The 15,674-nt window shown below is 32.3% G+C and overlaps 1 protein-coding gene across 1 annotated transcript; it reads right to left on the bottom strand.

The window, feature by feature from the left end:
- Positions 1-11,139: 11,139 nt before the first annotated feature.
- Positions 11,140-13,963, bottom strand: LOC104100282 (glucan endo-1,3-beta-glucosidase 8-like). Its single transcript, XM_033657139.2, has 2 exons — positions 13,077-13,963; positions 11,140-12,360 (listed from the first exon to the last, which is right to left on the bottom strand). Exons 1-2 carry the CDS (start codon positions 13,415-13,417, stop codon positions 11,259-11,261), a joined length of 1,443 nt encoding a protein of 480 aa, XP_033513030.1. The 5' UTR covers positions 13,418-13,963; the 3' UTR covers positions 11,140-11,258.
- Positions 13,964-15,674: the final 1,711 nt, after the last annotated feature.

The raw sequence follows: 15,674 nt of genomic DNA, 5'->3' as shown, positions 1-15,674 counted from the left end.
AATTTGTTTTTATATGACAATTTGATGTGATTGTTGCTTGAATATTTATGTAAATTCCGTGATTTTATTGATTTGATATTTCCTGGAAATAATTATATTATGGATTTTTCATCTGCAAATAATTAATGAACTAAGCTTAAACTGAAGCGTTAATATAATTATCAAGAATTTGGATTAATGAAGGCGTTGCCCTATACTGAGTATTTTCTATCTATGTTGATTGTTTTTGAGGTTTTATATACGTTGTGTGGAGCCTTGGGCTATTTTTGAAAAATTTATTGATTTTACTATATCATTGGAATTGATTGTGGTTGTTGGGCAAATTGTGATAGGAATTGATTGTGTTGTGTTATCGTGATAATATTTCGTGTAAATTATTGTATGATTTAAGTTATTATTATGAGGATATAAGGGTGGCATTTCACTGTTGATATTATGTGGGTATAAGGATTGCATTTCACTGTGGTTATATGTGTTGGGATATTATTTGGACGGAGTGATAAGGGTGGCTATTATACTGAGCGATAAGGGTGGCTATATGAGCGATAAGGATGGCTATTGATATTGTCAGGGCAGAGGGATAAGGGAGGCTATTATAAGAGTGATAAAGGTGGCTATAGGAGAGATAAGGGTGGCTATTGTCAGGGATGATATGTGATGATGTGGAGTTATTGCGTTGGTAATTTTTATGTGATGTTGTGATTTTTCTTATGTTTATTTTTATATCTTGTGCAATTTGTCTTGTTGTTTCGGTAAACTTGATAATAGTCTCATCTATGTTGAAATTGGGAGCCTTTGGCTATTGCCAGGTGGATTATGAAATGAAATGTGGGCACGAGGTACCGTGAGTAAATAATGATGGTGATATTGGCACGTGAATTGTCCGTGCAGTTGTGATATAAAATATGGGCACGAGGTGCCGTGGTTAAATGATGATGATATTGACACGTGAGTTGTCCGTGCGGTTGTGATAGAGAAATTGACACGAGGTGCCGTGAAAATATGAAAGTGGGCTGAGACCCGTATTTTATGATTTTGAAATGAGGTGTCACAAGGTGACTTTTATTCTAAAGATATTTATTTGAAGGAATTATATTTGAAAGAGATTTATTTGAAAGATATTTATTTGAAGGAATTATATTTGAAAGAGATTTATTTGAAAGGATTATATTTGAAATATATATATTTGAAGGGAGTATATCCGAAATATATTTATTGGAAAGCATTATATCCTGAAGATTATTATTTGAGAAGCATATAGGCGAAAGATTTATATTTAAAGGACTTGATTAATTGGGTGTACTTGTACTTATTATTTGTTGAGCAATATTAATGGTGTTCTTGTTGCCCTGCTGTGTATATCACTGGTTGATTAGTGTTGCTATTATTGTTATTTATTTCCTATTATTATTGTATAATATATTGCACAGGTTATTAGACTAGTGAGTATTTTGACTGTACCTCGTCATTACTTCACTGTATTTAGTCTTGATACTTACTAGGTACAGACTGTGGTGTACCCATACTACACTTCTGCATATTTTTGTGTAGAGCCAGGTATTGGAGTGTTCGAGTGTGATCGCAAGGATTCAAGGTAGAGTTGTTTGGTCGTCGCAGTCCCTTGGAGTCTTTTCATTTTATTGTATTATTAATTATTAATCAAACAGTATTGAGTATTCGATCCTTGAGATCATTTCATTTATTCAGTTAGAGTTCGTGACTCGGTATTACCAGTCTTGGGAGGTTATTTGTAACTATTTTCGTTGTTGGTTTCGATTAATTATTTAAAAAAAAAAAGAAGAAATTTGGCTTGAATTTTAATTATAATCGGCTTACTTAATCTTAGAGACTAAGTGCCATCACGACGCCTGTGGTGGGATTTTGGGTCGTGACATACTAGTAGAGACCACCGAGATTGATTTGAATGTTGAGTTCATTACGATGGAACTATACCTATCAGTGTAGGAACATAATCCAAGGCTAAGTCAAGGTTTATGAGATAAAGTCTCCTATTTCATCGGCAAATGATCATTACTTTATGTAATGATGTTACGTCGGCTTGCATCGTACCTGTTGCTAGGTTGATCACCTAGTGATTATTCTTATGTTGGTGTCTTATAGTGCTCGTCGTAAAAGGTAAAAGAGGATTTTCTTATGTTTAGGTCTAATGAGCCAAAAGTGATTTCAATGATTTAATGAAATTGAAATGGTTTTATATGATTTTTATTAAAATTGTGTATTGATATAAATGTTTTAAAAGGTTATATCATGGCTCACATTCCATCATCATTTTATTTAAAATGATAAAGAACATGATTGATATAAATATTTATCACTTTATATCAAGTGTTGGATGTATTATTTTTTGTAAAGCATTGTCTTAGGAACTCGAGTTGTGACATTCTACGACACTTATTGGGTACTATAACGAACGATGTACTCAACCCTCGCGGGCCCTCTCCAGGGCCCTGTTTACTTTACGCATTTCATAATGAGGTGTGGTACATGATGAGCATACAAGACTAGGATGACTCTCTACCCGAGGTATATGATGAGACGCCACTTATATTCGGTGGTAGCTATCATGTTATTTCATGCTTTCTTTTAAATAAAAAATTATCAAAAGTATTTTTTTTATTCTCGTGTCATGGAGATTCTATAGACATTGTTATTCTTTTGGGATTATAGTTGACGGTTATTCATATGGCACGAAAGAAATATTATTATCTTTATGACTTTTAATTATTGAAAAAGGTTTTAAAGATTGTGTTTAATTAATGATTTTAATCATTTAAAGATAATTATATTTGAAAAAGGCTTCCACATGAATTTATTAGATATATAGATGTGTATTTTTAAATGGGTTGGTTCCTTTGTGTCGGGTAGTATACCGGGTGACGTGATTTTGAATCGTGATAGTAGGTCTAAATTCTCTTCTTGTATCTGCATCTGTAATAAGAGGATTATATTTTCTAATAAAATCCATTAGATGAAGTATAGTCCTTTTCTCTTTTAAATGCATTTCAGGCATCACACTAGCTACATAACATAACACTTGTAAATGGGAGGAATCCTCCCCTCATTTAGTATAGGATAGGATAATTGTACTGGATTGAAACAGCCTATTCATGCATAATAATTAGGCTTGTCTACTTCTCATATAGGTAGGGAGATGTCTTCTTCTACTTTATGCAGTTTCTTTGTTTAAAATAAAATCCCACTCGGAATCCGAGTTAGAAACTTAAGCGGTTCCCGAATGATGAAAGTTGGCTGAAATTTCACTTCATTAATTAAAGTAGAGAAATAAGGAACTTAATGTGATTGTCTATATTTTAGAGAGATTCTAGGATTTGTTATTTTGTGGCTAAGTTATTTTTTTCCTATAAATATATGAATTCTATTCCATTGTAATTCATCCCAAATCAATAAGAATTCTCTCTCCCTACTTTTCTCTACAATATTCTTCTTCTTCTTTTATTGTTTTATAACACGTTATCAGCACGAGACTCTAACCAATTGAGTAGACGCTTTGGGATTGAGCATAATGATTTTCAACTGTTCCATGAACTTCCTTCACGATTAAATTATGGATTGAAGGTAAGTATTTTACCTTATTTTTCTCTTTCAAATTCTTGAAATTCTATAATTTGATTTTAAATACAAGCAAAGACAATAAATTTTGATTATAACTCTAATAGAGTTTGTAAGAAATTATAACCACCCGAAGTGGTAAAATTTCTATTTCTTGCCATGATCAAATTTATGTATGATTATGAGCACAAGAAGTGAAAACACGTCCCATTGACTTTGCTTCATTCTTATTCCCTTAAGAAAATGTGATAACAATATGTGATAAGTCTGAAAGAAGACAAAATTATTACTGTGAAGGTATCAATGGATGCGGACGTGGTAATATACGAAATTATAATCGTCATCATTGTGGTAATGAGAACAATAAGGATTCTCAAAATAATTCTTCACTCAGTGAAAGTAATGTTTGTCATGGATTTGACATGATATTTGTAAAGCACATATAAATGATTATGGTCCATTCATGATGTGAATGTGATAACATGTGATTCATGAATACATATTCATTCTTGGAAGAATATGAACGCGCTAGTGGTAGTGAATATACTGCACTCACCTCTGGAAGGAGGTTTGAGACGAAATAAGAAAATAATTTTATTATTATGGCATGGATGATCATTGATCACGTACCTATTGTAAATATGCCAAAATATTATGGCAATGTAATTATTACAGGGCAAAAGTAATGGAAGCAACATAGCTTGCCTATAATAATTTTGACCATGACCATAATGGTATAATTTTCTCGTTGAATGATATATTTATCATATGGATGTTGATGAATATGTAGTAGTAAAAAATTAATTGAGAGCTTTGGAAGAGCCAATTATACTATTTTGGAGAAATAAATTGATTACCAATAATGTATTGTATTGTAGTAAGTCTCAAAAAAACTTATTTAGTTTCTAAAGTATTCGCGAAAGTGGTTGGTTATGTTGAGACTATAAATAAAGAAAAGATTTAATATCTTCTATTACTACTACTTGTAGCGGGGTAATATGTATGTAAAAAGTTACCCGTGTTATTCTCCAGTTTGTACTACACAAATAAAAGAATGCCACAATAAAGTAAAAGTTTATTGATATAAAATCTCATATCATAATAAACTTGGAGTTTATTGATAATTGTACGCGTCATGGTGTAAACCTGAAGTTTATCAATATTGATAATTTATCTAGTTGGCATAACTAGTTTAGCCATATCAATTTCAGTATGATGTGCAAAAAAAAAAAAGAACTCACATGGGTAAATATTAAAGAACTAGAAAGTTCTTTACGAATTCTCTTATGTTGTTTGTTATTATTAATTAATAGACCAACTAAAATTGGGATTGGATCCCATGAATGCTGAAAATATCAAAGGTGAATATGGGCTCATTCACCTGCCATGTATACCACATAAGATGCATATATGAGATGGTTACATGTGCTCTTATTATTAACCCGCAACCTGATATTTGTGAGTTAACTTGCTCAATAGATTAATTTAGAGCATAATTTTTAGATTTTCTATTCAAGACAGTTCATCTTGATAAGTTGGTTTATATCATAATTAATTTAGCAAAATAATTTACTGAATGCCTCCGATTAATAGTTAAACTATTGCTTATGAGAACAAAGTTATCTATATTAATTTGATATACGTTATATACGAAAGTATATTATATTCTCCCCTCACAAATGGTTCAGGGGTCATGAACCAAATAATTTCATCTTATTATTATTGATGTGCGGTGTATATTTTGATTAATACCATAACACTCAAAAATGATAAAACAAGTTAGTTTTTCTAACATGAGGGGAGACAGGATAAACAATCGAGAAAAAGTTACGGAATGAATTATCATTTGTACATCTAGATCCTCGAATAAGATAATATGAATTTGAAATTCATAAAAAGATAATTCATCTGCACTATATTGCAAAGCATGGGAGACGCATTTGCTGACCCAAAGAAAGTAACTATACTCTCACTACAAATACTCCCATTAAAATAAGTCCTAGAAGGACAAAATCTATGATACGCTTAAAGCGTATAGACAAATCGGTTTCAAATAAAATTCTTGATAAAGAAGATGAGCAAATGATCATAATAATGAGGCAAGTAATCTAAAAGATCATATGATATAACAATTCATAAAATCTCAAGGAGAGGTTCAAGTACCTGAAAATATGAATGAAAAGATCTTTATGTTATGTCTTTATGAAAAAATATTGGAATCGATATAAAATATTCGTCGACAACATCAATGATAGCGCTAAGTATAGATGGAGATATTAAGTATGTTAAATACAGACACAAAAATATTGGCCAAATGAAAGAGACAGAATTCAAATAGAATTTGTTTCATATGAAAGACATATAGTTTTGGACCTGCAGTTCAAATACTTGATAGTATAAAGTCAATGGTGTGTGCAATCACTTTTATCTATCTTAGATGTTTAGCATGACATGAAAACTTGATATGCATCTAAAGTCTATTTAAATGACTTATATGACTTAACTTATATGACAATCCCTGAAGGATTCAAATCGCTTAAAGCATATACAATCCTAAGGGCAATTTGTGCACATATGTATCTTGCTATAACTATAAGCATGATAATGTGATAACGAGGATTTTCAAGGTGCAACATATTCATTGGAGTTAATATGGTTGATTTATTCATCAAATCTCTGCCGACGTTAACCTTCAAGAAGCTAGTGCACAAGATTGGAATGCGAAGGTTCAAGGATGTGAATTGATGCTCTCATCAGGGGGAGTTAATACGCGTTGTACTCTTTTTTCCTTACAAGGTTTTGTCCCACTGGGTTTTCCCTGCAAGGTTTTTAATGAGGCAACCAAAATGCGTATTGTTAGATATGTGTACTCTTTTTCCTTTACTAAAATTTTTTTTCATTGGATTTTATTTTAATTAAGGTTTAACGAGGCACATTATCTGTTGAATAGACATTCAAGGGGAATTGTTATAAATAGAATTGTATTTAAGGTGAATGTCTATATTTTAGAGAAATTATATGATTTGTTACTTGGTAGCTAAGTCACTTTTTCCCTGTAAATATGGGGGTTCTATTCCATTGTAATTTATCCCAAATCAATTAGAATTCTCCCTCCCTACTTTTCTCTGCAGTATTATTTTCTTCTTTTATTGTTTTATTTCTGTATCCTTCATTGCAAATTAAATTTCATCTAGCTGTAGCATACTCATTTGTAAAATCTTATACAAAAATTAATAGCAGGTCCGTTTTGGGTAAACAAGATAAGTTCATTCTATAAATTAAATTCAAATTTTTTATTTTCATTATATTGATCTAACTTTAGCATGCCTATCTCTAAAAATTTATATATAGTGTAACTTTTGTTTTGGGTAAAGACTTTTTGTTAGAATAAAACATAGTCAACTTGAAGTAAAAAAAAAAAAAAACAAGTACTATCCATTACTATTACAAATGGATAAATGAAGAAACAACTATACACTTTAATATGCTTACTATGGAAATTAGAAAATAAAGGATCCTAATTGTGTTAATTATTATTATGACAGAGGAATGACTCAACAATTAATTATATACGATTATTATACTTTTCACTTACCTGAATTGTTTGTAAATAAATTGTATTAATTATATTAAAATTCCATTAAAACCTCAAATTCTTTAATAAAAATACAAAATAAAAAAACAGAGAAAGCAAGAATCCTGGGGTAATCATCAGTTTGCTCCATCATAGATTAACTCTCACCACTGAGAACCTCTCTTTATTTCTCTTAATCTTCTTGAAGTTCAGCGGTAACTTACTTTACCATCTAATTGACGACGTTGTCGAGCCACTTAGAGCCTTAGATATCCCCACCAACTTCATTTTCGTCAACCGATAATTTCGCTCCTCTTAAATTAAAAATTAAAATGTACGATATTCTCTACACTAATGGCCAAATTAGAACTGCAGAAGACAAAGACACCAGGTTTAATTTGTGTTAAGCTTTTTTTCTAGTGATGGGCGTTGCGATGCTATGGAGACTTTGGGCAACAGAGAAACTCAATCGAAACCTAATTTTTCTTGTAAAAAAGGTTGATACAACATCAAGAACCGATGCATTTAAGATATTAATACAAAAGTGGTACAAAATTCACAAAGGAAACAAATTGAAATTTGTAGAAGTTTAAAGAGATAAACACACTTACAGACCAGAGGCCCGAAGTTAAGGGCAAGAGGAGCGATTAGAGACTGATAGACATATTAAACCTAAGTTTTTTATTAAACTATAGCCATATTTTTTATATTCAAGACATATTAAAGAAAATTAATTACCTTAGAAAGATATACAAAAAATTGACAGTGAAAATAGTTGCATGAGCACCTTTAATAGAAACAAAACATCTATAAAAACAGAGAAAGAGACGAAGAAAATAAGAGAAGAACTTTAGAAGCAAAAAAATCACAGAGAGAACATAGAAGCGACGATATGTAATTTCTTATGTTATAAAAAGGGATCTTTGTATCATTCAACTTAAGTTAGGCGAAAAATTTGCTCATGTTAATTAGCACAACATGATCATAAAAGCAGACTCCTTTTAAAATTTGAATTTCAGGTAATAGTTGTGACCAACAACATTATATTGTTTTTCCTTTTCAATTATTTTAGGTGATTTAAGATTAACTTTAGGATTTTTAAGCTAAATAGCCGTACATCCAACCGCTTAAGCTAAAAATACCGGTCAAATATATAATATATATGTACAATTTATATATATTATATGAACAATCATGTATCATTAGTGTACGTTTTGTGTATATATGCTAGAAAAAACCAATAACCGTCTATCTGTACGAAGATCCCAAAAATTGTAGTCTAATATTTAGCATATGTTTATTGAGCTCGCGCGCAGTATGGGCTATCGGTTACCAGCATATATATATATACACCTCGGAGCGGGAAAAAGGTGGAAAAACATTACTCCAAAAATTTAAAAAATCTCCGTTCCCCTCAGAGCCAGAAGTTAAACGACGTCACTTTAATGTACCCTTTCCCCAAAAATTGGGGATTTGTAAATTCATTTGAACAATTCACAAATTGTAGAATTTAGGATTCTTTTTCAGTAATGGAAGGTGGGATTTGTAGTCCCACAAGATGAAAAGCAGTCAAGAAGAAGCGAGCCGCGGCGGCGCGGCAGATGAAGAAAATGTGAAATTTCAGTGTTGTACAGCCACTTAGGGATTTAGAATCCAATTGGGGTGTTGATTTAGCCAAAAATCTTGAAGAATATTTGCTCAAAATTTGCTATGGTGAAATTACTAGAGATAATTATGATGATGGTCATGTGAATATTGCTGAAGGTTTGTCAAATTTTCAGCTTTAGTGTGTGTTTGGAGCAGAAAATTAAACATTTCCATGAAAAAAAAATCATCTTTTTGTGTTTGCTACAACACTGTCCTTGTAGCATTTACAAGTCTTGTGGGGGTGGTTAAAGGAAAGCCAATAAATTTTCTCTTGTACAGTTTTACCAATGTTGGAATTGGGAATAAATTTTCCCTCCTTACCCACTTTATCTCTCAACAACAAACACCAACAATGGCGTCTTCTTCTTTATCATCACTACTAGATGAGGGATGACTCATGGGCCCAACACGTAATTACAAAAATATTTTCTTAGTTGTATTACTCTAATTGTTTTGTAAAACCATTCATATTCATTTAGATAATATTTAAAAATAAGAACTTCTTATGCATCTTTATTCGATAAAAATTATTGCATTTCCGAGTTAGCCATCTAATTTTAAACTTAATTTGTTCGAATTAAACATCAAAGAAAAAAGAGTAAAAATATAACCAATATTTCATCAATTTGGGTTTTCTTTGTGTTTGTGTGTTGTCTATTCCTCACATTCTAATTTAAAATTTATAATAACATATTTTTAGCATAATAATAAGTAGGCTTATTTGTAGCATATGAACTTATAGGGAATACATTTTGGTAATTTCTTAGCGTTAAATTTAAGGAGGGAAAAAGTTCATAATATATTTAAATTTGATCAACTTGTGAATAACAAAAAAGTTTGCATTTTTCTTTGTTGATAATTCATTAGTTAATAATATTAAATAAGATGACATAACTTTTTATAACATAAGAAAAAATATGTGTCATTAGAAGTGGACCTGAAAATAAAGAAACAAATATTTTTAAAGGAGTATCAATTCTATCTTTTCTTTTTATAGACTTTTGTCATTAAGTGCTAGAATTAATGGTAGTTGTTTGAGCAGTTCCACTTTGAAATGTTTACTTGACATTCAAAATAATCTTGAAGATTCAAATGGTCAAGTTATTACAGTTTGAATAATCATATCGTGAATTCTAAATTGACTATCATTTCTTAATCAAATTACTCTTTTCTTGTTATATATATCAAAAAACATAATATGTTTATTATTAATATTGTAAATTAAGCCGAAAGAAGTTTTTACTAAATGAGAATAACTTAATTAACAATTAATAAATGTAACTCAATGTTTTTGTTTGAAATGGCATAGTAATGTTTACAGATTAGTCTTTTGTTAATAATTTTATATTCTGCCTGGTTATAATAGTTAATTATTTAGTTTGTTCTTATTTTTAAAATAGATTATTAAGGAATAGAAATTTTGTATTCTGCTTGGTTATAATAGTTCATTATTCAGTTTGTTCTTATTTTTAAAATAGACTATTAAGGTAGCGTTTGTCATATGGAAGTCTTGGCCTTCTTGAGTGCCTAATATTTTGTTAACTTTTTCACTTACTAACATTGAGCTTTTCTATTACAAGAGAAATAGACTGGAATTCTACCAGCTTTTGCTTTCTATATCTCTATAAGTATAACATATTTATTTATAATACAAATGTTTTGACATGTAACTTTAACAACATTGTGAAATACTTAACATCTTTGTTTAAAATAAAGTAAACATTCTCAAACGCAAATGTTTAAGTATAATACAAAGTACATCCGGTAGCGAAACCAGGAATTTCACTAAGAGTGTTCAAGATTTAATATACATGTATAATAAGTAATTTTTGATTTATATGCTAGTATAATATTTTATATACATGGTATAATTTTTCGATGAAGAGGGTGTTTGAATTGGCTTTTAAGCTGGTCAAATCAGTTTTTAAGCTCTTTTTAGCTTTTTTTTTCAGTGTTTGGCAAAATTAAAAAGTGCTTAAAATAAGTTTAAAACTGCTTAAAACAAGCAAAAACCAATAAGCTGACAACCCTAACTTACTGTTTTTTGGCTTAAAAGCTATTTCTAATGAAAATCACTTTTTTTAAGTCAATTCAAACGAGCTCCAAAAATATTCAATTGACCACCCTTTATTGTATGTGGCTACATTATATTATTGGGTCAAAAGTGGCATGAAAAAATTGCCAAGAGTTTTTTAAAATTGGACGGGCATTAGTGGAGAAATGTATTTTTGGACCTTAGGTAACCTTGGGGGGCTTTTTGGTCCCTATAGTATAGCAAAAGGCAATTTTGAGCATTTCAATCACAAAAGAAGCTGAGAATTGGAACGAAAAAGCACAAATCCTGTAAACTTTTATTGAAGGGTGAGATACCCAATAATATTCTTGAATACAATCTATAATGCAAATAAATTAATCAAAATGTAAATTTATCTACACAGAAATATATCTACAGTAAAAGAAATGTGAAGCCACTTAGCAATACAACAATTCCAGGCAAAACCTTAGAAGAGACAGAGTAAATACCTGTCTGAATAATAAAGTTACAAGTCCCTTGAGATATATTCTTGTCAGTCACCATTGCCAATCCTTGAAAATCACAACTCAAATCTAATTGATTCTGAACCTGGTAATACATATTAAATGCATATGATGCATTCCCATTAGCATCTAAATTATTGCAAGAAGAACCATATCCTAATGCTGTACAATCTGAGAATGTGCAAGCATAGTCAATGTTATTAGCAAGTATGCTCAAATTATTAGCATTTGGATTAAGCATGCACCATCTTTTAGGAAGATATTGCACATTTTTTGCAGCAACAAGATGCTTATCTTGTCCCTGACCTGAAATGTCCATAGGAAACTTTGGCTGCCCATCGTATCGAAAAATTCCCCAGTGTCGCTCAAAATTACCAGGAGCAATACTTTTAGCATCCTCATCAATTAGTCCAAACAAGTAAACTTCAATGTATCCAGGTCTAAGGGGTGTTCCTTTGTTAGCTGCAAGCCTGGAAAACAGTCCTTTATAGAATCGATACGCGTAGTTTAAATTAGCATTCTTGTCACCATCTGTAGGCCAACCAACTTCTCCAACTAGAATGTTCATGTTGCCATAACCAACTGCTTTTAATGCTGAATACAGGGTATCAAAGTTGGCATCAAAGACATTGGTGTACTCGACCCCGTTATCGACTACAGGGTTGCTAGCACCATCAAAGAAAGCAAAGTCAATTGGGAAATGTTCATTGGAATAAAGACTTAGAAAGGGGTAAATGTTTACAGTAAAGGGTGCTTGATTCTTGTTCATGAATTGAACAATCTGTGTCATTAGTTCAGCTATGTCGGTCCGGAATCTACCAGCAGAAGGTACAGGATTAGACTCTGGTGAGAAATAGACATCAGCATTTAGTGGTACAGTTGCTTTTATGGAGTCCCCTACTCCTGCTTCATTTAGTGCATTTTGGATGTTCTGTAGAGCTGGGAATGTTAAGTTCACAAAGGAGTTGTTGTAGGCTGTCAAAAAAGGCTCATTACCAACTGCCACATATCTGTAGACAGATTAAAATGCAACAAGACTAAGAAGACAGACATACAAAATTGAATTCGAGCTTAACTTATATAAACTGACAGTGTAAAAAATTTCACAGTAACCGTGTAGAGGTCATTTTGCCATGTTATGCATGTTATTAATCCAGGCTTGCTATAATAGTTAGCTGTAATTGGCTTGTTTAGTATTACATATATTGCCAACTCAAGACGGCATTTATAAGCAAATTCTAGAGCATTGAGAATAATAAATTATTGAACCAATAAAGATGAGCACAGATCCACATATCTTGCATTTACATTTTTGAAAGCTACGCAAGGAGGAACAACTGCACATGGAAGTATCATAATACGTAAAAGGAAAAAGAAATTATATCAAGTTCATACTATTTGATTTTTAAAATTTTTGCGCACCTCTTAAGAATTTAATTAGTAGTCTTAGTTATAAGAACATTTGTTTATTAAACCCAAGGGTACATTCTAATGATCGGTAAAAATTATGGAAGATTGAAGGTTCAAGTCCTAACAAAAAGAAAAAAAATACTAGCAGTATTAATTTTTCTTATCTACCTAAGCCTTAAGTAGTTGACAGAATGATGTGATACTAGGCACAAAGGTGGATGCAAGTTGACACAGATATTCGACAAATGAAGCAAAGAGAAATCCAAACAAGAATGGGAATTGAAAGGAGGAAAATAAAAGATGTAATATATCTTACTTGATGTTAACACCAGCTTTGATATTGTAGCGAGTGACATTGCGTCTAACCCAATCTTTAGCTCGATCATAATCAGTCATAGTAAGAAGTTGATCATTAGGAATGGCAACCATAACTTCAATATCAGTACCTGCAAGTGCATTCATTGTTGTCTTATCTGCATCAAACAGCTTCACTTTCTTTATACCATTGTCCTTCAGCATTTGCACCACTATTTTTGGCTCCAATGGGTGGCTTGCCATTGTTCCCCAGTTTACTCCTAGGCCTTCAACACTTTTTTTATTATCACCCAAATATACCAGGAAATATAATACTACTACTAAAACCCCAAGTTTCAACATGTTGCTCCAGAGGAAATTAAAACAGGGCAATATTCTCACTTGAAGAAAGTTCTTTTTTCAGAAAAAGATAATGAATTTGGCAGATGGGTAAGCAGAATCTTGGAAATTCAAGTGACTTATTGTGGAGAAAAAAAATGGTATCTTGAACAAAGAATTAGCTAGTGGGGAGAAAAGAGAATCCAGAAAGAGAAAAGGAGAAGGATTTTTGACAAGAGACCTGATAAATAGTACAAGAATGAAGAAAAGGGCGAATCAGTAAAAGAATTATGGGAGGAATGTGTAGAGAGAATAGACCGAGTCTGACAATATACCAGTTAAGTACTAAACGTGGGGGATAATTCTGATGAAAAATCTTGTAATTCTAGGAAGAAACAGAGAGAGGGAGAGAGAGAGAGTTTAGGCTTTATTTAGGGGTTTATGGTTAATATTTGTTATTGAAGCTAAGCCAGTGAAGAAAGAAGAATGGCTGAACTTAATGGACTTATTATAAATAGTGGGGTCTGGGAGGTTAGTGTGTAGGCAGACCTTACCTCCTATTCTGAGATAGAGAGGCTATTTTCGACAGACCCTCGGCTCACTCCTCTCCACCTTGTTCTTGGGATGACTCAAACTCACAACTTCTTGATTGAAAGTGGATGATGCTTACCACTAGAAAATTCACTCTTATTCCGACTTATTATAAATGATTTATTAAAATATCTTTAATAGTGGAGTCAAAGCCAGTACTACAGTGTGTGATATTGATAGATGAAAGAGAACGAGTTTCAAGGCGCCCATATTGGATCACACCACTTCAACAAAATCATGGGGACCTGCAAGTCGGTTGCCGACTCACGATATTTATTTTTGACATTATACTAAGCTTAAGTTATTTAATTTCATTTATATATTTCGGTTCATCTCATTTTACTTGACCTTATATTCTTTTTCTCATCCAACATCTTAGTCACGCTGACCCCATCAATTCAGATTCACTCTGAGAGTGAAGTGTCCATTACAGAAAGATTTGCAATACCACGACGAAAATTATGAAGTAACAAGTGGTTTGCATAACATTCTTTGTATATCATATATTTTGGTGGGTCCATCCTATCGTTTTAAGTTCTAGCATTTCATTTTATAATTTAAGACTTTGAATAGTTTCATATGATGCATTAAGATTTGTGTGTAAGGTTGGTTTTGATGTTCTAGAGATTCAAATTAATTAGTTAGAGTGATTCTCAATTTGGAAGTTTTAAGTTGTAAGAGTTGACCAAGGTTTGACATTTGAGTAAACAACATCGGAATCGAGGTTTGATAGTTTCAGTAGGTTCGTATATTGATTTTGGATTTGGACGTATGTTAGGTTTGAATTTGGACATTCCTAGAAGGTTTTAGCCCTATTTGTCAAAAGTTGACAATTTGAACAATTGTATAGTTCATAGGTTTAAGTGGGAGTCATCTTCAGTATTATAGGGCTCCTATTGTGGTTTTGAAACCCCAGATAAGTTCATTTAGTTGATTAGAACTTGTGTGCAAAGTTTGATTGTGATCTGGAATGTCTAAGTGTGGTTCGGACATATTCGACGAAGTTAGAATGTTTGAAAGTTAAGAGAATGATTTTGATCTTTGATCATTGATTTTGATGTTATTTGTGGTGTTTCGAGCATTTTGAATAAGTTTGGATAATATATTTGGACTTGTTAGTGTAAGTGGACGGGGTCTCGAAGGGCTCGAGGGTGTTCCGGAATGGGTTCAAACCTTTTGGGAGTTACTTGGCACAATGGGTTCTTGTGTGTCGCACCTACGAGTGAGGTTACGCAGATGCGAAGTCACATTTGCGGTGCATTTTGCGCAGATGCGCATATTGGTCATGATGGGGAAGGTCGTTGATGCGAGGATGTTGTCGCATCTGCGATACCGCATTTGCGAAAGGCTGCACGGAGATACAAGATTTGTCAGCTCAGGAAGGACCGCAGACACAAAAGATTTGGACGCACCTGCGACGCCACTTTTGCGAAGACTTATCACATAAACGAGAGTGGCGTGTGAGCTGGGAGTTCACATAAGCGAATATTTGGTCGCAGAAGCGACTCTGCACCTGCAGTTTGGTGAGTGCATGTGCGAGATGATGCCTGGCAGTGGCATATTTTTCAAGGGTTTCACCTATTTTCCATTATTTTGAGTTTTGGAGCATGGAATGAGGCTATTTTGGAGATGGATTTCACCTATATTTTGAGAGTATGTAATTTCTACTTGATTATATATTATGAATTCC

This window comes from Nicotiana tomentosiformis, chromosome 12, assembly GCF_000390325.3.
Source record: "Nicotiana tomentosiformis chromosome 12, ASM39032v3, whole genome shotgun sequence".
NCBI classification, from domain to species: Eukaryota; Viridiplantae; Streptophyta; class Magnoliopsida; order Solanales; family Solanaceae; genus Nicotiana; species Nicotiana tomentosiformis.
This window is presented reverse-complemented; position numbering and strand designations above follow the sequence as displayed.